This window comes from Typopeltis vanoorti, chromosome 12, assembly GCF_054136105.1.
Source record: "Typopeltis vanoorti isolate ZY-2024b chromosome 12, IOZ_Tvanoo_1.0, whole genome shotgun sequence".
Classification (NCBI taxonomy): domain Eukaryota; kingdom Metazoa; phylum Arthropoda; class Arachnida; order Uropygi; family Thelyphonidae; genus Typopeltis; species Typopeltis vanoorti.
The window spans coordinates 54319847-54346420 of NC_143560.1; the positions used below are offsets into that span (position 1 = coordinate 54319847).

The 26574-nt window shown below is 37.0% G+C and overlaps 1 protein-coding gene across 1 annotated transcript in view; it reads left to right on the forward strand.

Moving 5' to 3' along the window:
• Positions 1-26574, forward strand: part of fab1 (1-phosphatidylinositol 3-phosphate 5-kinase fab1) — a 757444-nt gene that overhangs the window by 218861 nt on the left and 512009 nt on the right. Inside the window, exons 12-13 of the mRNA XM_090401892.1 lie at positions 12633-12765; positions 26310-26490. Of these exons, the coding sequence (XP_090258018.1) occupies positions 12633-12765; positions 26310-26490 (314 nt within the window). The remainder of the gene's footprint in view (positions 1-12632; positions 12766-26309; positions 26491-26574) is intronic.

Sequence of the window (26574 nt, forward strand, 5' to 3'; positions counted from 1 at the left end):
AAAATGAATGGCTTGAATTTTTCAAGAATGGTATGGTGTTCTGAGCATAATATATATATGTGTAGTGAGATGTTGCTGATATTTATTTGTAAAGGTTGAATAAAAGAAAGAAATGAATGTTGGGTATACAGGAAGTGTGATGTGCTGATGGACCATGAGGCTTGTTTGAATCAGAGTAGGGAACTTGGCATTGTAAGGGAAATAGATGTCAAGGAAGATTATGCGAATGTTAAAAAAAAAAGCATTTGAAACTGATGCTGAAAAGAGTGCAATTCAACATAAGAAAGCATGTGAAAATAACTTTTAGAAACAGAGTGCAAGTAATGGTAAGATGATCAGTAGGAGTGATGGCAAAAAAGCATGTGTGAATGACAGTAAAATAGCAAAAGGAATGATGATGGCAAAAAAAAAAAAAAAAAAAAAAGTACAAGATTTGAAAACCAAGTTGGTGAGGATGAGGCAAGAGATGAAGTAGATGTAGAGCAAATTGTAGAATGGAAAAGTGAAGAAGACTGAAATGAATGATGTCAGAAATTTAAATAAAGTAGGTATGAAGTGAATGAATGCAGAGATTAAGCATGCAATGCATAGGAAACAGGCATTATGTAGGCAACATAAGATGAGTAGTAATAATCAGTTCCATGAGGAGTACAAGAACAGACAAGGAGGGAGAGTCAGTAAGGGTAGCAAAGTTGCAGTATGGGCAACAGTTAGCTAATGAAGCAAAAAAAAAAAAAAAAAAAGGGAGTTCTTTTAATATGTAGCCAGCAGAAAAAAGAATGATTGTGGAAGGATGACATGATTGAAGAAAATGGTAAAAGGATAACTGCTGCAGAGGATATAGTTGAGATAGCAGTTCATAAAAGTATTTCATCTTTGTGAATGTGACATCATGTTGAGTTTGAGAACAGTGGAAGGGCAGGAGAAACTGACTGTGAGTGAACTAGAGATGTATAGGGAACTGAGTAAGGCTGAAAAAGGCTGGTTGATTGGCTGATTTGGATGTATAGCTGAAGCAATGGGGCTATTAGGCCAGTGCATACATACATACATCTTCAAGGCCCACTCTTCCTAATTGGGTTGTGAGGGCAAAAGCTGCAAGAGGAACTTCCAATGGTCACGATCCTCTGCCACCAAGTTCAGGTGTTCTGGTGGGATTCCCAAACATGTCCACCCAAGGTTTTGGATATAATCTATCCAGCGAGTCCTTGGCCTTCCACGTGGCCTCCCACCCTCTGGCTTGGCAAAGAGGGCCTGCTGAGGGAGCCTCTCTTGTGGCATTCTGACCAGGTGCCCGTACCAGCGTAACTGTGATCTCTCAACACGGAGAAGCAGCAGTTGAGTATTGAGGGTTTCCTGAATTGCAGAGCTTCTGACTCTGTCGAGTTTTGTCAGCCCCGCAACCCCTCGAAGGAACCTCATTTCAGCCGCTTGGATTCGTGTCCGCATTCTTTCGGTCATTACCCAACTCTCATGACTATAGGTGAGGATGGGGACATAGACTGTATTGACTGTATTGAGGCCAGTGCATTATGTCTGTTAATAGCATGTGTTCTGATGTTATGTGGAGAGCTGGGAGACTTGATGATATATTACCATGTGTTTTGAGAGAATGTGCCAGGAGTTGACATCTGTCTTGTCATGCTTGTTTAATATGCGTCTAAATTGCATTAAGCTCAAAAGTAGTCGAAAAAAAGGCAAGATTTTACCACTTCATAAGAGAGGTGATAAAACTCAGGCTTCAAATTATAGGCTAATCTGTGTGTCAGGTGTTGTGGTTAAAGTGTTTGAGAGGTTAGTGAGTATGAGAATCTGATCCAGAACTGGGTTGACAACAGTGGTATTCTCTTTGTTAGACAACATGGATTTACTAAAGGAAAGTCATGTTTTAGTAATCTGCTTACTTATTACAATAAGGCATTAGACAAGTGAGGTTGATGCACAGTAGTATACTTAGACTTTACAAATGCTTTTAATGGCTTACAACATGATAACTTGATATTGGAGATTACCTGTTTGATAGAAAATGAAGGAATGATGTTTGCAAGATGTGTATGGGTGAGCAATATCCTAGAGAAGAAAGTCATAAGTGGTGTGTCTCAAGAGTCTGCTTTAGGGCCATTGCTGAAGCATCTTCATGACAGGTGTACTTGTATATAGATCCCCCACATGCACTCACAAGAGGTACACAAACCTATAGCACTTAAGGGCACAGGTAAGGATTGAGAAAGAAAAAATCTATTCATATTTTTCTTGAAGAGGTGGAGGTTGCTTGGTAAACACATTTGAGGGAGGCTGTTCTAGAGGACAGTTGTATATGGAATAAATTAGAAGAAGTATGTTGCTGAAAAAGAATGTAGGGCAACTGGCTCTCTGGTGTTAAGTGGCCAAATAGAAAATGAAGGAATGATGTTTGCCATTTCACTGGAGCAGAACCACAGAACGTGAAAGTACATGTAGAAGAGACACAGAGCTGAAACAATGCATCTGTGAGGTCAAAATGAATTTATGAGGGGAGGGTAATCTATGAGCTGAATTCACTCCTCTGGACAGCATCGAGAATTTTTAGGGAGGTGTTAAGTGCACCACCCCTTTCTGATCCTGTTTGTTGATTGGTATATTACTGTGGATAAGTTAAGGTGAGCTGAGATCCCTTTTGCAAGAGAAAAGACAGGAGGACTGCATTTTGGTAGCATTGAAGGTCACTGTTATACTTGCCCCACCGAACAATGGTATGGTCATTGTTTAAGCCATTGGTTGCAGTTGAACTTGAAGCTTGGAGTGTCTGAGTGCTACATGATTTATTTAAAAAGTAGGAAGAATAGAGTGTACTATTGTCAGTAAATAAGATTAGTGGTAATTGAGAGTAGGTCATTTATGTATAGGAGAAAGAGGATAAGTAATATAACTGAGTCCTGAGGTGCTCCTGCATTGGGGCGAAGCTCAAAGAGAGAGTGTGCTGTCCACTATGACATGAAGTGAATGACCAGAGAGAAAGCTTGATATCCAATTACAGAGGGTGGTCGGTAGACTAGAAAAAGGAAGTTTGCTAAACAGGTGTCAATATCACACACAATCAGAAGTCCTGGAAATGTCAAGGGCAACAGCATGTTTCTCTTACTTTTTCATGGCATGTGCCAAGTTTGGCATGATGTTGGTTAAGAGCTCACCTGTAGATCTAGATTGGTGGAATCCATACTGGTGGGGCCTCTAGGTAATAGAGAAGTTGACAGTCGATAAGCTTCATCGTTATTTTACTATACAGTGGTATCTCGCTAATCTGAACCTCTTTAATCCGAACCCTCCAGTAATCCGAACTGGGGGTTTGAAAGAAAAAAGTTTTATTTATTACGTATTATTAATTTTATTTAATAATTATTATTTTAACTATTATTATTTATTTTATTATTATTACAGTAGAATATTTTTTCACGTTGTTGATTGTACGGTTATAGTTAGGTCTATTTTGATTTATTGTGTGTTCACGTTTGCCTGGGAAGCCTTCGAACCTGAAGCAATTCGAGCGTCATGGAAAAAACTGTGACCTTCTAGAATTTACCTTTAATATGTGTATAGAATGGGATAAGCAAAATGATACGCCATTCCACAAAATTTTATTGCTAATGCAGCTCCGAGAAGAAGCATTCGAAAAAAAGTTTAGCTTCCAAGAAGCAAAAGAAAATCAGTGATTTTTTTACAAAGAAATAAACAAAACTTTTATGTGTTATTTTGTGAAACTTTTTTTGTGGGTTATGTACAAGAAAGTAATATTTTTTACACAAATTAAGTTATGTACTGATAGCTTTTTTATTGCAGTTTTATTAAATCAGAATCCTCAACAATACAGGTACATACAAACTAAATTTTTTACTAAAATAAACTTGTGTACTGTATTATTTTTTAAGTTTTACATTGCAGTATAATAGCTTTTTTTCTATCAGATACTACATTTATTTACAGAACTAAATTGATGTACCATTAGAATCCGATTTTTTTTTGTCTTAAACGCTAGTTATTGTTCTCTCTTGGGCGAAAATTCGCTAATCCGAACTTTTCATTAATCCGAACGAGCACGGTTTTTATTAGTTCGGATTAGCGAGATACCACTGTATTTTACTGGAGGAGCTGGAGGAAAGAGAGAGAGAGAGAGAGAAAGAGAGAGAGAGAGACTGGAAGTGCAAGTGAATAGAAGTTGCATCCAATAACCTTTCCAAGGAACTGTACAGGAGGGGAAAGCTTCCTGCTAGTGGTCTTTGAAAAGTTAGATTAGAATTTGCTTATGGCTGTGTTACATTTATTGCATGTATCTGCATAGGCTGAGTATAAAGCTGGAAGCCACTCGTGGTAAGCTGAGTTTTTTCTTCACCTGATTTCATCTTCTGTTGAACCAGCATTTTGGAAATTGGCAAAGAATTTTGGGTGGAATGAGAGATGAAGTCCTTGCCAGTGACTTGTTGTGCAGATGTCTGGGTCAGAACAGCCAATGCAGTAGCAGACTATGGAAAGAAAAAGTAGTAGTTCCTGAGGTTATCCTGCTTGGTACCATTGTACTGCCAAAATAATTGATATGAATATGTGGTTGGAGGGAGGGCATTCTCTCTCTCTCTCTCTGAGTGGCAGCTTGCATAAGATTCTGATCTGAGTTGCTAAGAGGAGAGGTGACCTATACATCAGAACTTTACATACGAATTTTACATCAGAACTTCCAGCAAACTCTATAGTTTGCTGGAAGGAAAACTTTTAAAAAAAAAAAGATGAAAGCTATCGGGAGAGAGTGGAGAGGGTTATCAGGAATTCTAGTAGGTAACTTCCACATCATATCCAGCTTGATCTGTAGTGTTAGTAAAGGGAAGCCATTTGTGTACAGTAAGGTAACTTAGGAAGATGACTTTATTGTTTAAATAGCTGGATTACAGATGGTCAAGCTGCATGGAGAAGAAAGTGAGGATGTCAGAGTGATTTTGGAATTTGAGAAAACACTAAATATAATAGATAAATGCTGTATTTACTACTGAATGAATCAATTCTTTGGCAGGCAGGCAGGCACTGAGGCATAGGTGCTATCCTTGTGTCCTTGTGACAAACTGAATCATGAAGTTGTGATATGGACATTGAAGGCAGACTAGTTCATAGCTGCAGTTTGAATTTCTATCAGGATTAGAAATCTGGTCTTTGGAGTCTGGAAGTGGTGATGTATGTCATTTATAGTGGAGTTTATTCCATAGATGTTTGTTAAGTGGATGAAAGGGATTTTTTTTTTTTTTTTGGTAGGGATTCTAGTATGTTTTGAATATTGTGCATGGTTTGATTTGTTTGACAGAATTAGTTTATGAGAGAGAGATTTATTCTGGTTGTACTGTCACTGTCATTGTTTGTTTGTTTCACTTTTGGTTCATTGTTGAGTGAAAGGAAAGAATTGAGACATGCAGTGAGATGAATCCTTGAACAAATTACCCATACAGAGACCAACCATTTTCCTTGCCATGACTTGGCTTTGATGATGCTATCTCACATAACATTACTCAGACTTCCTCTACAGACATGACCTATCAGAGTATGTGGTATTGGGATTGTGCGTCAGCTAACAGGGAAGCCTCTTGACTCGTCCCAAGAAGTTCTGACCAGTGTACTACCTGGTAGCTGGCATGCAGTAACACAATTTTCACTAATGTATCCTCACATTGGGGGCAGGGGTTGAATCTCTAAGTATGTTTGTCATACCTTTGAAGGTATCACTGATGCTTCAGGGAGAAGAGGAGGCAGAAATCAGAATTTCTGTTCTGAAGGCCAAGCATAGCTTCACCCTTTCAGGCCTCCAGTAAGCAGGGTGGTATTGAAGGTCATCTAGTGGGTTTAATTGGCATTTTCTCCAAAAAAAGAAGGTATCTTTTTGCAGTGGAAGTGCCCATTGGATTGGAAAGAGGGAACAGGCCACACCATGGGAAGATGGGGTACAAATTTTACATCTAAATTGCTTTTTTACAAGTTTTAAATATCAAGAAGTTATTCATGACTCCATTTGGGTCTCAGTGCAATAGACTTTTGTATGAAAGAATGAACAAATCACTAAGTTGATTGTCTCAAGTCCATCTGACTTTAAGGCAAAGGATTGGGACTTGCATCTTCCTGCAGCTTTTTTTCTTTCTATCATTTCTATGAAACAGTATTTGAGAAAATCCATGTTTGCATTTTACAGATATGATTCTATAAATAAATAAATATTTATTTATTTAGCATATGGCATAATAAAAAAATTCACATGACATCAAAATATATAACATATATTTGTGTAGACAAGATAAATGAGACAGGTAATGTATATGTACAAATAACTAGTAAAGATATAAAATTCAGATAAAAAAAAATGTCACTAAAATTTTAAATCTAGTTCAGCTAGCCATGCAAGAGCTGAAGGATCTGCCTCAAAAAAGTCCCTCAGGTTACCAGGGTAGGCTCTTATTCTGCAGTCCTCAACAATGTGCCAGATGGTTTTGTTTGTGACCCCACAGTCACATTGGGGTGTGGTTGATCTTCCCGACTTGTATAAGCTGTCTGTGCAGATACCATGTCCTTTGCTTATCCTATTTCAGCTTTTCCATAGGTGACATGGAAGCTCAATCCCTTTTGGATTTTGGGATATTCTCATTTAAGCCCAGTGGCAATTTTTCCTTTCAAGCCATTTCGAACTATATCATCAGCGTGAGCAAATTTTCTTGACCTAGTTGTTGGTAGATCAGATGTATATAGATTGAATAAAATTGGCGCTAATACTGAGCCCTGTGGGAGACCGTTGTTTAGCTTTCTCTGTTTACTCATTTTGTTTCCCAGTACTTTCTGACAGGTTCTTTCATGTAGATGGATGACTTGTATAGCAACCCCTCTTTCCATTCTGTGTCATACATGGCAGTAAGGTCAACAAACACAACAGAAGTTTCAAACAACTCTGAAAGCCTGTCTTGGGGGTGTACTTGGTCCATACAACTACATTGAGCCCTAAAGCCTGCTTGCTCGATAGGGATAACTTCGGGTATTTTATGCACAATTCTGTTAAGGAGGAGACTTTCGAGGAGCTTATAACAGCAGCTGAGGAGCACAGTTGGGTGATAGTGCTCTACTTGATCTTAAGGCTTGTTGGGTTTTAATATGACTATTATTTTGGTTCTCTTAAAAGCTCTTACAAGGTTTCCCATCCTTGAAATATGAGAAAACAATCTTGTTAGCCGTTTTTTTCACAGTTAACCAAGAATTCAGGATGTATACCATCAAAGCTTGGTGGTTGGCTGGTTTTAACCTCCTTTAAAGCCACAGTTATTTCGTCTGTGGTAAATTATCTTGAAAATTAGGCACTATCAGCTATGCTTTGTCATAAGTTTCTGAATAATCTTTTAATCTCTCTCTCCCATGTGTGTGTGTGTGTTGATGATCTTGAGTGGGTCTAGACAGCAAGGTTATTCAACAGGCAATTTGATCTGGAGTCACCAAAGGATCTTTTCAGGTGACTGGGTTACTTCCACCTAACTTCTTTAATAGGCTCCATGCTTTTCTACTGATTTTTTAAAGTCTAAATTCTCTGTAGTTTTTATCCATTTTTCTCTGTGCTCATTATCAGGTTTCTGGAGTAATTTGTCAGCTGTGTCACATTCACCAGATTCTAAATAGACTTGGTGTAGCTGGAATGGTATAGGTCTTCACATTCTTTACTCCAACCAGATGTATATTCCTTTCAGGAAAACACCCTTGGAATATACTTCTTCAATGTTGATATGACCGCTGCAATGAATCTGTTGTAGTTTTCACACACAGACAGTACCCATTTTACTAATTTATCCAGTTCTTGTGAAAAATCCTGCCAGTTCACTTTCCTAAAATTCCATCTTGGTCGTGGAATGGACCGTATTATTGCTATTTGTATTCTTACTTTCACCAATACAGCAATGTATGTGGACAATCTTCAAGGACTCGTCTTGTTGTGTTTAGTGGCTGATTTTGCAAACTTTTGGTAACAAAAAGAGGTCTGAGTTGTATTCCCTATTCCATTGTTAAAAAGTTCTTTCTTATTATTATATCTATGTTCTATATTTATTTATCTCTTTATACTTAATTTTAATCTTAATTTTATATCTAGGATTGGTTCCTCTTCGGATACTGACAAATTTCTATTTTGCTGCGCCAGCCAGTATCCTATAGCAGAAAAGATCCTTGCTCAGGGAGACAATACTAGAGTCTGAAGATCACTTACACAATATCTTACTTAAACTGCCATATAGATTCAGATTATTGCAGTCATGACCTAAATCTATATTTATATTCACTCACTAAATCCTTCCCACCAAAATCAGGTTCTATTTTTATAAGTGGTAATTCGGAATTGTAATCAGGCATGACTCAGTTCAGGAAAATATGGCATGTTTATTGGAATATCTAAAACACAATACAAAATTCATACACTTAATTATGTTCAATACTAAATAAACTCGAACTAAGAGATTAACACATTCGAACTAATTAAAACTTATAAAGCATGCTAAACGCTGTAATTACACATTGGGATTATGCAAATCAAATGATAATAAATTAAGCTAAATTCCTTCTAGCAGTATTACTCGTAAGAACAAACTATCACCATTCTAATGTTACTGAGACTCTAAATTCCACCTTTCATATCGCATCAAGTTAATTCTATCTCATACAGGTTACAAATTCTCTCCTAAACAATTCTTTTTACTCACAAACGAGGTTAACTTTCTAAATAGTGACTGTCCACAGAGTTCCTTATTATAAAGTTCTTAATTTCATAATTGTAAACAATCTTCTTTCTTCTAATGAACATTCACACAAAATTAGAACAATAGCACCTTACCGACCTTTTTTCTCCGCATCGTTCTGCACCACGTGTTTGTCTGGATATTTCTCATCTATTTTGGCTGTCTATACGTAGGGGTTACGCTATCTTTATTCTTTCTGCCGGAAACGGACTCAAAATCCTTGCATTTCAGGAACAACTCGATGGGGCTTTCCAATGATGGCTTGATTCTGCTAGGACTGGAATTTTCTTGCTTCAGCTTTGCACAGAATCCAGCTTCATTTCTTTGCGAACGCTCGCTGCCTGACATCACAGACTTCATCTCCTCCCCCCCTTTACGCGAAACTGTCCGCTAACTTCCGAACCACCCAACAGTAAAACGATATGACAAGTGATCAAAAAAAGCCCTTTGTTCCAGGCTCAACCCCCTTTTATACTCCTGTCGAGTTCCCTCTTTTTTTAGCCCCTTTTTGCACACAAACCTTACTAATTTCACCCTTTGGCTCATCCTTCATTTCTACGACGCCTTTAGGCCTTCCAGGAATTAATACTTAACAGCTTTATGATGACTTACAATAGATTTTACATAGCTTAAGTAAGGCTTAAATTTAATTCACATTATCCCTCTTTTTAAAGACATACAAAATGAAATCTTAAATTAATCACAATAGCTTAAATATAAGGTGCTTCAATAAAGTATACACATTTTTACATAAAGTGAGGAAGTTTCACTTTTAATTACAACTGATGTGCAGATATTTCTCTATGTTTGCAATTTTTATATGTTAGACCAATGAATGATTTCTTTCCAAGATTCCTTCATTTAGGATCTAACACCATGCTGCAGCCTTAAAGGTTCGTTTGTCCTTTGCATCAAATATCAAGCTCAGACTGTTTTGCTCAGCCCAGTTCGTTAATGCTTCATCATTTCCATCATTATTATTGTAATTCCACTATGTAGATGCTAGGATGCGGAAGTGTGGGAATTACTTCAGATGCCCATTCTACCAGGGGAGACTTATAGATGTTAACCACTGTGAGATCTTCAATTCTTGCTATATAGTGTGTATATTCTGATTAATATATGCTGATATTAAGTGAGCATTCTCTACATTATTACATAAGTATACATTGCCCAGCCATATGAGCTTGATGATATGTAGTTCCTAGGCTTTAATATTCTAGGAACAATTCTTCCTCTAGATTTCAATTGTTGTTTATTATCTGTGTGTCTTGAATGACAGCTATGTTTATATCATTTTCTCAAAGGATTTTTGAGAGATATTGACTTTTAGCAAAGCTGATTCCTTCAATGTTGAGTTGGCAAATCTGGAAATTAGTACCCAGCTTTCTTGTCTTGAAAAGAACTGTTCGGTGATTGTATACCTTGTGATTTCGTGTGTCTATAGCCAGGAGATTGTTAAGATAGGGCTGGCTGCCAGCAATTGCTCTAGCTCATTTAGCATTACCCAGAGTGTATCATGTGGAGGTGAGCTAGAAATGCACGGCCTCAGAAAGGAATAAAACAGGATATCTGGCCTTCATATGAGACTAAGCTTATAAAAGAAAAAGAAACATTTTATGTGTTAAAGCCACAAGGTCGTACAGAGTTGTGGAAAGATTATCAAACACCTAGATAAATTTATTACTACTTATTGAGTTAGAATAAAGAAATATTATTGTGAAAATGATCATTATTATTATTACATAACACCTCCAGGGTGTCCAAAGACTCGTCGAGGGACGGCATCTATTGGACAAATTTCCATTTCCATCACTCTGCTAACTGCAACTACCTTCATCATCTACTGTCTACCGCCACTAGCATTTTCACAAGTAAACATCCATGCACATGGCGGGATTCGAACCTGCAGCCTTTTGGCTGAAGAGCGGATACACTGGCCACTCAGCCAACCAGGCTGCCATAGTAATACCTGGTGAAGAAGATGAAGGAAGTCAAAGACAAAAGTATGTTCTTTGCCTTCCAGTATAATAATATATTAAAAAAATTACTTTAAGAATACTTATATCCCTTAAGAATAAATCTGGTGTGTTGAAATTTTAACTGAAGTTGCTGAATTAGGAGATTCACAGTCATTAATCACATGCAACAGTTGGAGTCAGTTGATATGGATATTTTTCGATCATTCAGAAAGGGAGAACATATTTCAGTCATGATTAATCCTACAGTTAGATGACAAAAATTTTGTAAGTATTAAGGCCAAATAAAACTCATTCTGTGTAAGTGGCAATACCACCTAACACATTTCTGAATGCTAACAATGGAAATTTCTTTCCTGATATCCTCAATTTTAAATACGATACTGACATTGATGCCATCTCTTCATTCTCCTATTCTTTCTCAGAACTCACAATTTCCAGTTTTCAGTCTGTGATCAAGTTCTTTATTTCTAACCCAGCTCTCAGATCCCCAAGTTAAAATTGGTTTGAAAACCATCTTATATGCAGCTACTTAGTTTTTTCAGCAGGTCTGTAAATCTTGGGCGGTTTGAATTCTTCTCTTCCCCACACTGAATTGGTATTAATAATAAGATATTTAGTTTGTAATAATGCATCACATTGGTTGTTGAAGATTTACATGTATCACTTCTTACTGTTATTAGTATCTGCATAATAGTAATCATTACCACACAATTGTAACCCCCCCCCCCACACACACACAACTAACTGGCATTAATAATAAAATATTTAGTTTCTCTTTGTCTGTTATGATTCACCTTGGTTGTTGAACATTTACATGTATCACTTCTTATTGTTTTAATTATCTGAATAATTGCATAGTAATTATTATTACACAAGTGCTTTACAAAATAATCAAAAACCACATGTAAGACAGGGTGGTTAGTGATTTGAGTTTCTAAGTATTTTATAATTCTTGCAACTCACCATTGTGTTCTTCATTATACTGTAGTATTGCTTTTCATAATTACTTTGTAATATTAAGCAAACTGGGTATTACTGTAGGGTTTTTTTATGAATATTGTTCATATGATATTTTTGAGCATGCTTAGCAAAAATGCAAAATAAAAGGGGAAAAGTGAGAGAGAGAGAATATATTTAATTTTATCTTTAATTATAAAGTACTTCTTTTGACAACATCCATATAGCATTCTTTATGCTATCATTTTTTTTGGGACAACTTAAATAGTTTGAAGTATGAAACCCATTTTCTTGCATAAGTAATGGAATTCCTCAATAGAAACAACCGAGAAATTAATTAAAACAAGAATAAAAATCTGTTTCATGAAAAAATTCAGCCTACTTTTAATGGACTTTTTCGTCTAGTTCACACTAAAATCATTAAGGTAGATCACTTTCATTACCAAGTTTGAGACAACCATCCTGCGCATTTGGAAGACTAAAGTGGCTTGTAGAAAGTTTCATTGTTGGTCTTTAGAATAAGGGCTCCCAATTCATGGGTTGGATTCGTGTTTGGTAGGAAAAGGGAAGAAAAAGTGCATACTTGTTTTGTCATTTGAATCAGATATTTTAAATATCTTCATATATAACATTTAAAGTATACAATTGACTTTCACTATAGCAAATTCCTAGGGATTGAAGAAATTGGTTGTTATGAATTTCCTTTAGCATTCTACTAATATTCTGGAACTTTGTCTAGGAATTTATGATAGCTGTAGATTGAATTCTCTGTAACATTGTTCTCTATAGTAAGAGTTAAAAGTATCATATGTAAATCATTGTGAAATTAATTAGTAATATCATTTTAACTTAATAGAATTCAAAACATATTTCAGATATGAGTTATTTGTTTAGTAAGCTTGTAATAAATTTTCAATTTGTGTGATAGTTTTAGCAGCATTGAATGCTGCACCTGTAGATGGACAATTTCCTGAGCAGATTATCACATCTCAAGGAGGATGGCATGACATACAACAGTTAAGAGAAGATAATGGAGAAAAACTTGCTTTTGAACGACTGAAGTAAGTAAATTTATGAACTTTGTGAGCACGATGCAATCAGTAAATATGCTACAGTGTTATTAGTAATTAATAAATATCCACTTTAATAAACACAAAAAAGTTATGTGAGACAGCTTCAGGGCAAATCCGAATAACTTGGAGTAGTCTCTCTCTAGAGCCTACAAAGAATGCAAAGAATTAAGGATTCTGACTCACTGTCCAGTTCTCACTTTCCTGTAGTGTGCCATGTTACTATTGTCTATTTGTATGCTGAATCAGCGAGGATGTGCTAATAGTTTGGGACATGGCCAACCAAATGTATTCTGTATTGACTAAAACCTTGATACACATTGTAGCAATACAAAACACTTATATATCCCATCGGAAACATTTCCTAGTTACATGTTTCACCTGCTCTTTCCACTACCCATCTGTGCTTCCATCTGTAGAAACATAGATGGGCAGAAGCTACATCAAGTAGTCTTCACTTGTGATCAGAATGTACAGTTGCCTAGTTTACAGAAGGGAAGTTTTCTGCATGTAGCATTGTCGAAGTCAGATTTTTGGATTTCTGATGATTGTTTTCCTTTGTTACTGGCTTCAGTGTAAACTGAGAACGAAGCTAGAGCTTTGGTCCACTTTTTGATATGCTGAATATTTTTCTTACACTGAAAAACCAGTACATAAATATGCAAGACTTACTTTTGAATGGAATCAGTGATGTAGGCCTTCATTCTAACAGGAATAAATTCTGCAACTTGATAGACATAATTGTGTGAATCAGGAGAGTGGAAATAGTAATTTGATCATAGAAAAAAAGAAGTCCTGGTGATTATCCTGTTGATACCATTGTCATGCCAAATGATATTAGTTTTAGAGTAACCAAAGGAAAGATGTTCCATAGGAAAGGAAACTTGCACAAGTTTCCTGTCCTATGGCATGAGTTGGCTAGAAGACGCATGACCTTTATAGTATGTTTGAAAGTAGAAAAGAGAAGATAAAGAATATTCATTAGGATAGTAAAGAGGGTTATCAGTTATTCTGGTGGGTAAATAGGAAATTTGGGTTAGATCATTGTTTAAGCAAATACTTCATCATCTCTTCCAGCTGCACAGTGGAATTAGAAAAGAGTTATTTGTAGGTTGTAGACATTAAAGTTATCAATGAAAACAGCTTCACTGGTCTGGAGTATTTAGAATCCAGAAAATCTGACTTCAGGGTAAAATGTCAGAGTCAGCTGATTAGTTGATGAATGGTAGATAACAACATATGAAGGTTATAGAATGTGCCCAAGAAACTTTGAATTAGAAAAGAAACAAAGAACGAAGAGGTTCTAAATTTAGGCTCAGAATATCAATACAGTAGAGAAGAAATGAGAATATAGTTTGGGTAGTCAAGATGCACAGTAGTTGTAGCAACAATTAACTACTTCTTCTTCTTCCACTTAAGTGGGGTCACTGTTGATGATGAGTCTCCTCCACCTCCTCCTGTCTTGGGCTGTCACCACATCCAAGTTCTTCATCCTCAAGTCCTCTTCTACCAGCTCCCTCCATCTCTTCTTTGGCTGCCCACGCTTTCTCCTTCCTTACACATCCATCTTCATGACTCTTCTTCCCACATATTTGTCCTCCCTCCTCATCACATGACCAAACCATCTCAACCTTGCCTCCTGTATCTTTGCTCCTAAGTTCGTAACTTTCACTGTTCCCCTCACATAGTCATTTCTCAGAAGATCCTTTCTGGTCACACCACACATCCACCTAAGCATTCTCATCTCTGCTACTTTCATCCTGCTGATGTTATTTTTCCTCAGGGCCACAGTTTCTATAGCATATGTCATAGCTGACCTCACTACTGTCCTATAGATTTTGCCTTTCAGATTGATCGGCACCCTCTTATCACATAACACTCAAGCCATTTCCCTCCAACCCGCTTGCATCCCACTTCCTTCTCAGCTCCTCCATCTTCTTTCACTGTTGAACCTAAGTATCTAAAGTCCCTCCCCTTCCTGATGGCATTTCCTTCCAGCTCCAGATCTATCTCCTGGCCACCACCCACTGTGCAACACATATACTCTGTCTTACTTCTGTTCAGTCTCATATCTCTTTCTTTCAGTACTTTTCTCAATCTTTCCAGTTTAGTTCCCGCTTCTTCTCTTCAATCTGCACACAGCAAGATATCATCTGCATACAACATTGTCCAAGGCGCATCTTCTCTCACCTCCTCCATCACCACCTTCATCACAATGTGAAACATAAACGGACTTAATTCTGACCCTTGATACAAGCCAACTATTACTTGAAAACTTTCTGTCTGTCCCAGACAGGTCTCCGAACACTTGTCTTCACATTTCTGTACATCTCCCGCACCAACCTGACATATTTCTCCAGAACCTTCTTCTCCCTCAGACACCTCCAGACTTCTCAGCATCATATGCTTTCTCCAGATCAATAAATGCCAGATGTAGCTCCTGTTGTTTCTCTCGAAACTTTTCCATCATCTGCCGTAACCCAAAGATAGCATCTGTTGTTGATCTACCAGGCATGAAGCTAAATTGTTCCTTTGCGATCTCCATCTCCTTCCTCACTCTTCCATCAAGAACTTTTTCTAGAATTTTCATTGTGTGGGACATCAACTTTATTCCTCTGTAATTTTTACAGTCTTGTGCATCCCCTTTACCCTTGTAGATGGGGACAAAGTACTCTCCCTCCATTCCTCGGGTATATTTTCCTGTTGGCAAACTTTCATGGACAGGTCCCACAGCAGGTTAATTCCCTCTTTCCCCCAGTGCCTTCCATGCCTCCACTGGAATCCTGTCGGGGCCCACCGATTTTCCATTCCTCATCCTCTTCATGGCCTCCATTGCTTCCACTCTACTGATGTTCTGCACCATCCCCTCAGAAGGCTGCCCATCTTCTCTGTGAGTCCTTGCATTTTCCTCATTTAAAAGTCCCTCAAAGTATATTCTCCATCTGTTTCTTATGTCAACATCCCTCCATAATACTCTTCCTTCAGCATCTTTGATCTGCCTCACATGTAAGATGTCCTTTTCTGCTTTATTTCTACATTTCGCTAGTTGGTAAATTTTCCTCTGTCCTTCCTTTGTTTCTAATTGATCATACAGATCTTGATATGCCATGGCTTTTGCTCGTGCCACAACTCTCTTGGCTTCTTGTTTTCTCTTTCTGTACACCTCTCTGTCCTCTTCCACTCTTGACTCATCCCAATTCTGCTTTGCCTTCCTCTTAGCTGTCACTGCCACTTGTACATTATTATTCCACCACCAACCCATCTTCTCCTCTCTTATCTTTCCAGATGTCTCACCAAGCACCTCAATTGCACAGCTCAGGATTACTTCTGAATTATGTTTCCACCAATCTTGTACACTTTCCAGTCCATTCTGAAATCCTCTCTAACACTCTCTCCATAAAACGATTCCTCACACTCTCTTCTTTTAAGCAAAACCACTTAATTGTGTTCATCCCATGGCTTCCAGAGGTTCTTATCTTCGATCTTATTTTAAAGTCTGCGCACAGCAGTTGGTGTTGCTGTGCCACTTGATCTGTTGGAATTACTTTACAATTTGTCACAACATTAAGATGTTTTCTTCTAGTCAAAATATAGTCAATTTGTGAACTGTTGTTACCACTCCTAAATGTTATGAAATGTTCTTCCCTCTTGCAGAAAAAAACGAGTTCACAATTGCCAGATCAAACGCTACTGCAAAGTCCACAACCCTCTCTCATTCCTGGTTCATCATTTCCACTCCGTGGCCACCATGCACCCTTTCACAGTCTCTATTCTGTCTCCTTGTATGTCCGTTCAAGTCTCCTCCAACAATCACCATCTCGTTTTTTTCCAGTTCCATCATTTCTTCATCTAACACATTCCAGAACTCATCTTTCTCCTCTGCTGTACAGCCAACTTTCCGGGCATATACACATAATACGACCACCCGCTCTTCTCCAAGACCCAATTTCATTCGCATGATCCTGTTGTTCCTTCTACCCACTTCCAGTACTTCGCCCTTCATTCTGCCACACACCACAATTCCTACACCATTTCTTCCCTCGTTATTCGCTCCAGAGTAGAACAATTTATATCCATCTCCCAGTTCCTTTGCCTTTCCCCCCTTCCACCTTGTCTCCTGCACACATAAAATGTCCAACTTCCTCTTCCTCGTCATGTCTGTCACCTCTCTTCCCTTTCCAGTCATGCTTCCAACATTCAGTGTTCCTACTTGCAACATCCTCTTCACTTGCTGGGCTCGTTTCTTTAACCGCACCCACCCTTGATGCGGTAGCCCTCATCCACTTCTCGCAGCTGTAGGGCAATGTGGCTGTGCGTCGCTTAAGGGGTATGCCCTAGCCCTTATATCATTTTCTCTTTGACTCATATCATAGCTAGAGCTAGCAGTGAAGTTTTACGACCAGATGCCCTTCCTGACATCAACCCTCGCCATTTATTTGGGCTTGGGACCGGCACCTATTAAGGCTAGCTTGCCTCCTTTGTTGGCTGCATAAGACGAAATGACTTAGCAAGATAGGAAAGATTCACCCCTAGCCTTCAAATACTCTAATAGCATCAGGGGGAAGGAGCAAGGAGAGGAGAAAGAAGCAAAGAAAGAAGGGGAGGGACCAGTATACAGAATAATATAACAGATGTATATTACATGAAGTAAGACATGGTCCATAATCTGGTACCTCGGTTTTGCCATGCCCGTACTCACTGAAGTGAGCCCTTGAGGTTGTAGCAACAATTAACATTCACTTAAAATAATCAGTTAGATCTAATGTCTGTAATTGGTAGTATTCATCATTTATGTTTATGCCAAAACATGGTGAATTTGATATGCAAAGTGGCTTTTTGAGATGGGGAATTAGATGCGCTATTTTTTTTTTTTATTATTATTTTATTCTTCTTCTTATTTTCTGGTGCTGTTTTATGAGGCTTGCTTATTTATAACTGCAGTGATATGATGCTATGATTTGTTTTTCTTTTTATACTGGTATTTGAGAAGATTTAAGTGTATGGGGAATAATGCTACGAGAGTGAGAGAGAGACTTGATCATATCACCTATGCAAAGATCACTTGGTCTCTTTGTCATAATGGTGACCTCCCTCCATCTCTCCCTTCAGACATGGTCTGTTTGTTAATGATTGTGTGTTAAATTATCAGGAAGCATCCTAATGAATTTTCAGTTTCATTCTCATGTACTACTAGTGATTGGCCTGCATATTTGCTTACTGTTGTACATTTGAATGGAGAAATTTTTGGATCTCCACAGTATGTTTGGCTTGCTCTTAAAAGATATCACTCACACTGCATGTAATAATCAGCAATGGGGAGATAATAGTGAGAACCTCAGCTCTAGATTAAATATGGCATCACACCCCATTTCCCCATTAAGAAAAATGTTAGATTTTCACCAGGTGATGAAGCTTATCTACCACATATCTAATTGGCATTTCTTCCAGTTGGAGGAAATATCAATTAGACAATTGATAGATAACATTTTGAACTGAGAATACTTTGCCTTTTTTACCGGAGCTGTTTAATGCAAATAGACAGTACCCTGAGAAGGTGAGATTACCATATTGTGTTTTCACTATCCATAAAGGTTAAAGACATTAACAACCTATTTGTTAACAATGTGATGAAGAGTATTAAGAGCATCCCCCCTTCTTTTTGGCTTCAAATATTTGAATTAATTGCACTGGTTTTTCTGGAGGTGTTCTTGGCTATTGTGCTGATTCTAAAGACAAGTGCTTCCAGATTTGAGACGATTGTTATATGAGGTTTAATCATCATACAACCAAGTGTGAAGTGCTTGTCCTTAGTACTTTAGCCCAGCAGTGAAGAACACCAAAGTCATATATTTTTGATGTGCTAGGTGTGTACTGCATACTCAGAAATTAATGAAGAAATCATTTTTGAACAGTTATTTATTTGAAATAAATAATCACAAACTATTACAAATAGCAAGACATTCACAGTGTGACTGTAAATCAGATAAGGTGAGCGTTGCTGTCAAAGCACACCCTGACTAGGCATGTGAAGGGAAAGTAATGTAATCCCTAAACAGAGTCTGCACTGAGGCATCTGCATGCATTTTTAATGACTGAAGTTGAGCAGAGAATAAGTAGCACACTTGCTGGTACATTTGCATTGACTAATTGCATGGGAATTAAAGGAATGTGGCTGTCAATAGCACAATTAGCTTAGTTCTCCTCAGTAGAGTACCTGCAGCCAAGAAGGAAAGTGCAGTTAATTATTCCTTGTGGTTTCCTGTGAGGTAACTGTGTATTTTTTTTTAAAAAAACTGATATTTATTTTTATCCTTCTGGACAACTTGAAATGTTGAAGATGTTTTGTCTCCATCTTTTTTTAAACCAGGAATAATTAGAGTTCAAGTTAAAAATTGTTAAAGATGGAAATGTGTCTCCCTCTTCCAAATTGACATGACATTTACACCTCAGAAATGAAGGATTGAAATGATGTATAAATAGAGTGTTTTTTTTTGAGAAGGTGACTAAAATTTCTCTAAAAATGCTTGATACTATCCAGGACTGTCCAAGTCTACTTAATAGATAACTAACCTTGTCTATAAAGAAAGTTTTTTATCCTAATTTAATGATGTTTAATAATGTTGCCTTACCACAGTACACCCACCATAAACTACTGAAGAACACTCATCCTAACCCATAGACTTGCTTTTATTAGTTCTGTTTCGGTCATACTTACTTTATATAGTGGCTACATGCACGTATCAGTTTGTTCATTGTTCCCTGATGATGGCCATTTGACTTTACTGAAATATTGGAAATATTAATTAAAAGTTTGCTTACACTTGGATAAAGAATTAAACAAGAATATAATTTCTTGGAATTTTTTGTATTATTTTCAACAATAATCAAAAGTTTATTTTTTGAAATTATTATTTTTAGTTTATTATTAGAAATCTTTATTTCTAATAAGTGTAAAATGCATTGTTATTTTTTTAAATAATATTATTTTACTACATAGGTTAGTTTGTCTCAAAATGTTATTGGAGACGTTACATTATCATCATTATGTAACGTCTCCAAAGAGTCCGACTCATTGCAGGAAGGCACTCTACTCTACTCTACTCCACTACACCCATCTCACCATCTTCCCTACTGCTTAATTCTCCAAATACACACAACAAAAAATACTATCAACAGCATCTATTGCCCACCACCACCACAAACAACATTTTTTGTCTGTAAATTGCATGTGTTCTCATGGCCAATTTGTCTGTACACAGGATGAAAAATCTGAGTTTCCAGGATAAAAACTCTGCTGCCTCCATATGTGATTGGCTAACTCACCTTTAATTGAAAAAACCCATATAAAGATTCCACTCGTCATGATGAGAATCAAACCCAGTTTTTTTTTCTAGTCGAAGGGTGCAATGTTCCGCTGTTCTTCCAATTGCACTATGGAGGCACTAAACAAGTAGGATGATGATATGATACAATGTATAACAACTTCCATTCCCTCCATATATATATATATATACATACATACAAAAAATGAGAAATCATATAGTACATCAGTGCTATGCCCAAGTCATTAAGGAAAAAGAAAAAAATTATGCCAGATTGTAAAAAGATTTTTCCACTTAGTTACAAAGTAAATTATACTTGCCAAGAAATTATCTTCTTTTTCAATCCTTTATCCAAGTGTTAGTAAACAAGGTTTGCACATGAAGTAACTTACAGCTAGTCCACTTGCATATAGAGGCTGATGACCTCACATGAATAATTTATTTATATCATAATTGGTGTAATTTATTGTGTCTATGTTTCATGAATTACTGTAGGTATATTTTTAGAGAAAATCCTGAGGAAAAAGACTGCCCCAAAGAACAGGGATAGATGGAATAGAAGAGAATGAGGAATTAGTAGTTTGGCAGGATTCCTCTAATCGTATAGAAACATGCATTACTAAGTTGACCAATAGGTTGATCAAAATGCCTATAGAAAGGTCATAAAGAAGAAAAGCATCCATGAGAAAGTGATTGGACGAAGTCTGGTTATTGTGTGTGTGAGAGAGATAGAGGAGGTTATTTATTAATTAGACTTGACAGTCCTGGATAGTATCAAGCATTTTAAGGAGGTTTTAGTGCACCTGTCCCAAATGTGAGGAATGTGGCTCAAGGTTTGGTGGATTTACAATTTATATAATGTTAATACTTGTATAGATGAGAAGTAGTCTTGAGCAGTGTTTTGGAGTCTGAGGGAGTTGTGCATGTAATGTGTTTGTGAGGCATAATCCCTGTCATTGGTATAGATATGCTGCAGATACTTTCACTGTTCAATTACTCTCCCAACCTGAGGCTTATATATTCCTTGACAAGATAAATAGCAATTGCCAGTGAAATAAAGTTCACTGTAGAAAGAGAACTGAATAACGTGTGGCCATTTCTAAACCGTGATCACTAAACTCTGAGAATTTCTGATCTCTTCATTTTTTTATATGGGCAGGCTCTGGCAGATATATCCATAAGGGATCTTGCTAAGAGCTTGGCTTAATGAAAACTCCAATTTAGCAAGGCACCTTTCTGCCATCAGGCAATTCTGATATAGGAATTGGATTGCATAAAATTACAAACCTCTTCTCCCAGTGTGGTTTAATCTTTCTACTATGATGGAAATCCTTTACAAGTTGCATGACTGTTGACTTATGAAAATGGCCATTGTATTTCTGTACTAATTAATATACATTTTGTTTTTTTCTCCAGTGGCTATTTCTACAACAGATACTCAAGTGTAAACATACTCATTTTTCATTTCTGCTGCAGTTTACTTCATGAATTGAAATCTGATAATTTCTCTCATGTGTGGGATTGATATATATCATCATCAAATTCCTGACATGTTCCCTCAAGGGGTATTCAGGATATTATGATAGTACTACATGAAGAACTTACATCATTACTAACTTCCTATCAACAATTTTCCTCCAAATCAATCTGTTATCTGTCAAGACTCCAACATTATCAGATCTTATATTTATGTCTTCTAAGGCATCTTGGTTTTCCTGTGAGTCTTTATCCTGCCAACCTGGCAGAGAACACTTGTTTTGCTAATCTTTCCTCTCCCATTCTGTTTAAATGACCATACCACCTGAGATTAGCTCTCCTAACACATTCCTGGATGCTAGCAATGTTCGGTTCTTTCTAATATCCTCGTTTTTAATATGATATTGCTATTGAAGCCATCTGTTCATGCCCCTAATCTTTCTCAGGGCTCTCATATCTGTGGTCTCTGGTCAAGTGTTTTATTTCTAACCCAGCTCTCAGATCCATAAGTTAAAATTGGTTTAAACACCATCTTCTATATAGCTAATTTAGTGATTTCACTAATTTCTCTCTTATTCCATATAAATTTGTTCAGTTGACTTCCTACCATACCAGCTTTGTTGATTCTGTTGTCTGTGTCCATATTTAATTTACCATCTTCACTAAAAATTGTGCCTAAGTAGCCGAAATGTTTTACTTGTTCTGTAGGATCTCTAGTCACATTGGAGAACCTATAGAACTTCACTGCATAACGTAAAGAGCTGACATTAACATCTCCAATTTTGATATCAGGTTTAACACTGCTTTCCTTCATAATGTGATCCATATAGATAATGAATAACAGAAGGGATAATGTACATTGTTGTCTGACACTAGATTTAATATCAAGCCATCTTCCTGTACTTCCCTCAATTCTAACTGCTGACTTACAACTCAAATAAAGACAAAGTATGTCTTTATTTGCATGCTGTCTGATCCAATATATATATATATAATGGTGTTTCACAAGGCAATGGCTTAGCTTCCTTGTTGTTTAAAATAGCACTTAAAAAGGTTTTCAGAGATGCTGGCATTAATACAAGGGGAACTATTTTCTATCAGTACAAATCAGTACAAATTATGGTATATGTAGATGATATCGATATTATAGGAAGGAGGCAAGAAAGCAGTGGAAGAAACTGTACGACCTTGCCTCAGTCCTGAAGATATTTTCAGGCGCAACCTTTGTTTTCTTACAATTGGATAAAGGATTAAACTAAATTTATTATAGTCTAACCAAGTGCAAAATAAACTTCCAACATCTTTCTCTAAATCCAGAGTAATTCAATAATAAGGCAGTACACTTGTTGGCAACTCGTATAGGTAAATATGACCTCTCCTATTGCTTCTGCCTTAGTAGCTCAACGTTTGGGTCTGCCTCCCACTGACGAGACCTCAATAAAGGCCGAAACCAGTCTGGGTAGTGGCCCTTCCCTTAATGTATAGCAGTATACATGTCTGCAAGGAGATGTGCTTTGCATTATGGGAGATACTGAGACAAGGAGTGATATGAGTTTGGTTCACCTTTGCTGCGAGTTACACCACCTTACCTAAGTCCTGAAGATATTTTCAGGGGCTAACTTTGTTTGCTTACACTTGGATAAAGGATTAAACTAAATTTATTATAGAAACTTCATCAGTTTAGAACAGGTAGCAAAGAAGATGAATTTGCAGATTAACCAAGAAAAAACAAAGTTTATGCTAGTAACTAGAAAGATTTGTGATAATAATCCTTCTGAAATTGAAATTGGTTCCTATAAATTTGAAGTTTTACATAGTTTATATACTTGGATTAGAAGTTAATTGTAAAAATTATATCAATACTGAGATTCAGAGGCATATCCTTTCCACAAATAAATGCTTCTGTGGACTTAGGAAACACGTGAAGTCACATGTGATCTCAAGATAAACAATGATGTACTATGTACATCATTGTTTTTCTTGAGAATTGAATAAAGTAATGATGTACAAAGTACTTCTAAGACCAGTGTTAACTTATGCCTCTGAAAACTGGGTATTATCAATGGTTGATGAAGGATTGCTAGGTCTGTTTGAAAGAAGAGTTCTCAGATATATTTTTGGAGCAGTACAGGAGAATGGTGTGTGAAGGAAAAGATATAACCATGAACTATATAGATTATTTAATGAGCCACACATTATTAAGTACATGAAAATAAATAGATTAAGTTGGGCTGGACATATTATACGCATGGATAGTAATAGAATAGTTAAGATGTTTAATGCTAAGCCGGAAGGGAAAAGAAAAATTGGAAGACCTAAAATAAATTAAGATGGGAAGGTGGAGTGATGCAATATATTAAGGTTTTAGGAGTCAAAAATTGGAGGAGTTTGGCATTGAATAAGGAAGGCCGGCAGAAGAAGACCAAGGACCCACACAAGGCTGTTGAGCCAATGATGATGAAAGACAAAGTATTACTTGATATAATACGTGCCCTTGACCATTATGTTTAATTTGAGCCTCAGGACTGGGTCAGTCCCAAGGGGGTGGAAAGAGGGGAAAATAGTTCCACTGCACAAAGGTGGTTCCAAGGCTGCTGTTGAAAATTACCGGCCAATCAGCATAACAGGAATCATTATCAAGGTCTTAGAGAAAATAGTCAAGAGGAAAATACAAGATTGGATAGAAGAAAATGGGATACTGTATCGGGGACAGCATGGTTTTGTGAAGGGTAGGTCATGCCTCAGTAACTTGCTCACGTATTATAACACAGTGACGGCTGAACTGGATAAGGGTAATGGGTTTACAGTGATTCTGCTGGACCTTGCTAAGGCCTTTGACAGGATACCACATGGAATTCTAATCAGTAAATTGCAGCATATGGGAATGGACATAGGGTTGGTGAGATGGATAGGAGGGTGGTTGACGGAGAGATATCAGAGAGTGGTTTACTCAGGAGTAGAGTCCACAAGACGGCCTGTGACTAGTGGTGTACCACAAGGATCTGTTCTTGGACCACTGCTGTTTAATTTGTTCATAAATGATATAGGAAAGGATCTGAGAGGAACAGTTCATTTGTTTGCTGATGATGCGAAGTTGGGTAGGGCAATAGTGAATGCAGATGACGTCAAAATTTTGCAGGATGATTTGGATAGATTGGAGGTCTGGGCTAGGGAGAATGGATGTCAATTTAATGTGGCAAAATGTAAGGTTATGCATTTTGGGGTGAAAAGATGGGAGGCAGTTTACTGCATTGGTGGAACCGTGCTCCAGGAAATTGATGAGGCACGAGATTTAGGAGTGTTGGTGGATAAGGAATTGAAATTTAGGGGACACATTGCAAAAGTGGCCAAATCAGCTCATCAAATCACTTGGTTGCTGAAGAATACGTTGACAAGCAGAGACAAGCAGGTTATTGTTCCTCTGTATCGAGCCTTGATAAGACCTCATCTCGACTACTGTGCTCAGATTTGGTCACCTAGGTTTCTTCTTGATGGGGAGGAGGTGGAGAGGATCCAGAGGCGAGTGACCAAGATGATAGCAGGTCTGTGGAATGAACCGTATGAGAACAGGTTGAGGATTTGTGGGTTGCAAAAATTGGTTGATAGGCGGAGGAGGGGGGATATGATTGAGACATTCAAATTACTGAAGGGTTTCTATAAAATTAATTCAGAAGATATTTTTGAGAACAGGGCTGGTTGTGGGAGGACTAGGGGACATCCATGGAAACTGGGCAAAAGTGTGGTTAGTAAAGGTGTTAGAGCTGGGTTCTTTACTTTTAGAGTAGTGAATGAGTGGAATGCGCTCCCTGAGTCTGTGGTGGATGCTGTGACAGTGAATGAGTTTAAGGCGAGGTATGATAGATACTGTATGAATGTCGAATAGTTGTGATGAATATGATTTGGGGCCTCCCTCGATGAGTCTAATGACTCCCTGGAGTTGCCCGTAATAATAATAATAATAATAATAATAATGCCCCATTGACACCATACAACTGTAGCATTTTGAATAGCTTTCCTCTTGGCACCTTGTCATATATGTTAAAATCTACAATAGGATGTCATATTTCAGCTCTCACTTATACTCCTCCCCGCTTTATGATATAGTTGCTTCACAAATGAAATGCACATTTTACAGAAAATTTTTATTAAAATTTACATTAAACTAAGTGAATCAATTCTGTTTATAGCAGCTACAGTATCTTGCATAATTTCAGTTTTCACTAAACCATGACAGCATAATAAATTTTCCTATAAATTATCCTCAACAATTTTTTCATAATCTTTAAACAGTATGACATGTTCAGTGTCAGCTTACAAGATAATAAATATCATAATGTTTGCCTAAATTAAGCAGATGCCAGATTATGTAGCATTTATAATGCAAATTATGTATATATTATTTATATTGTAAAAGACTTATCAACTTCAATTAAAAATCAAATGATTTATTTTTGCATTTTATTTAGTCATTTCCATTATTTTTCCATTATTAATATCATTACTTGCTTTCAGTGCCATAGTTCATGTTCAGTGCAGCCAAAAATGTAAGAGTAAACTATTATATATATGTTAAATATTTTTGGTGTGTGAATTTTGTAAATTCTGATTTTAATAGAACCACACATTACACTTGAATATTTCTGTTTGAATATGCTAATATGTATACATAGCATGTGGTCTGCACTTGATAGCACATCTACACACATATCCATTTCTTTTTTTTCTCTCATAATATAGTGCTGCTTATGAGACACATGAACAATCCTTACTTTGTCAGCTCCTTAGCAATGAAGGTCTTTCTCTTTCTTGGTGTGATGTTATTTTGCCAATAATCCATAGAGTCACAAGCACTGTTCATCCAGATGTAAAAAATGATAATGATGATATGGATATCAGACAGTATGTTCAGTTCAAAAAGGTGAGGTACTGTTATTTATATGTAGATAAAAAAAATTCAATATTTTTTTTATTGTCACTGTTAAAATCATCTTGTAAAACTGTT